The 1,008-nt window shown below is 56.3% G+C and overlaps 1 protein-coding gene across 1 annotated transcript; it reads left to right on the plus strand.

Moving 5' to 3' along the window:
- Positions 1 to 277: 277 nt before the first annotated feature.
- Positions 278 to 733, plus strand: LOC139549641 (uncharacterized). Its single transcript, XM_071360312.1, has one exon. The coding sequence runs from the start codon at positions 278 to 280 to the stop codon at positions 731 to 733; it is 456 nt and encodes a 151-aa protein (XP_071216413.1).
- The last annotated feature ends 275 nt before the right edge of the window (positions 734 to 1,008 follow it).

Consider the following 1,008-nt stretch of genomic DNA (forward strand, 5'->3'; position numbering starts at 1 on the left):
CCCTTGGGCTCAAACGCAGGCATGCCCACACCTCTCCCCACGGTGCCCCCCTCCTCCCGCCTCCCACCTGGCCAGGGCCGCAGCCTCTCAGCCTGGCATCCTGGCTTGGAAAATCACCCATTGATGGAATTGCCGGGCTGGAGGACGAAAAGAGAGGGAAAGAGAGGGAGAGGAGGGACCAGTAGAGAAGAAGAAAAGGAGGGACAAGGAGAGAAGAGGAAGCGAAGGGACCAGAAGAGAAGTGGAAGAGGAGGGAAAGAGAAGGGGGAGGAGGGACATGGAGAGAAGTGGAAGAGGAGAGACCAGTAGAGTAGAGGAAGAGGACGGACTAGGAGAGAAGAGGAAGAGGAGGGACCAGAAGAGAAGAGGAAGAGGAGGGACCAGAAGAGAAGTGGAAGAGGACGGACTAGGAGAGAAGAGGAAGAGGAGGGACCAGGAGAGAAGTGGAAGAGGAGGGACCAGGAGAGGAATAGAAGGGACCAGGAGAGAAGAGGAAGTGGAGGGACCAGGAGAGAAGAGGAATAGGAGGGACCAGGAGAGAAGAGGAAGAGGAGAGACCAGGAGAGAAGTGGAAGAGGAGGGACCAGAAAAGAAGAGGAATAGGAGGGACCAGGAGAGAAGAGGAATAGGAGGGACCAGGAGAGAAGAGGAAGTGGAGGGACCAGGAGAGAAGTGGAAGAGGAGGGACCAGAAAAGAAGTGGAATAGGAGGGACCAGGAGAGAAAAGGAATAGGAGGGACCAGGAGAGAAGAGGAAGTGGAGGGACCAGGAGAGAAGAGGAAGTGGAGGGACCAGGAGAGAAGAGGAATAGGAGGGACCAGGAGAGAAGAGGAATAGAAGGGACCAGGAGAGAAGAGGAAGTGGAGGGACCAGGAGAGAAGGGGAATAGGAGGGACCAGGAGAGAAGAGGAATAGGAGGGACCAGGAGAGAGTGGGAAGTGGAGGGACCAGGAGAGAAGAGGAAGTGGAGGGACCAGGAGAGAAGAGGGAGAGGAGGGACCAGGAGAG

This window comes from Salvelinus alpinus, chromosome 22 (genome assembly GCF_045679555.1).
Source record: "Salvelinus alpinus chromosome 22, SLU_Salpinus.1, whole genome shotgun sequence".
NCBI lineage: Eukaryota > Metazoa > Chordata > Actinopteri > Salmoniformes > Salmonidae > Salvelinus > Salvelinus alpinus.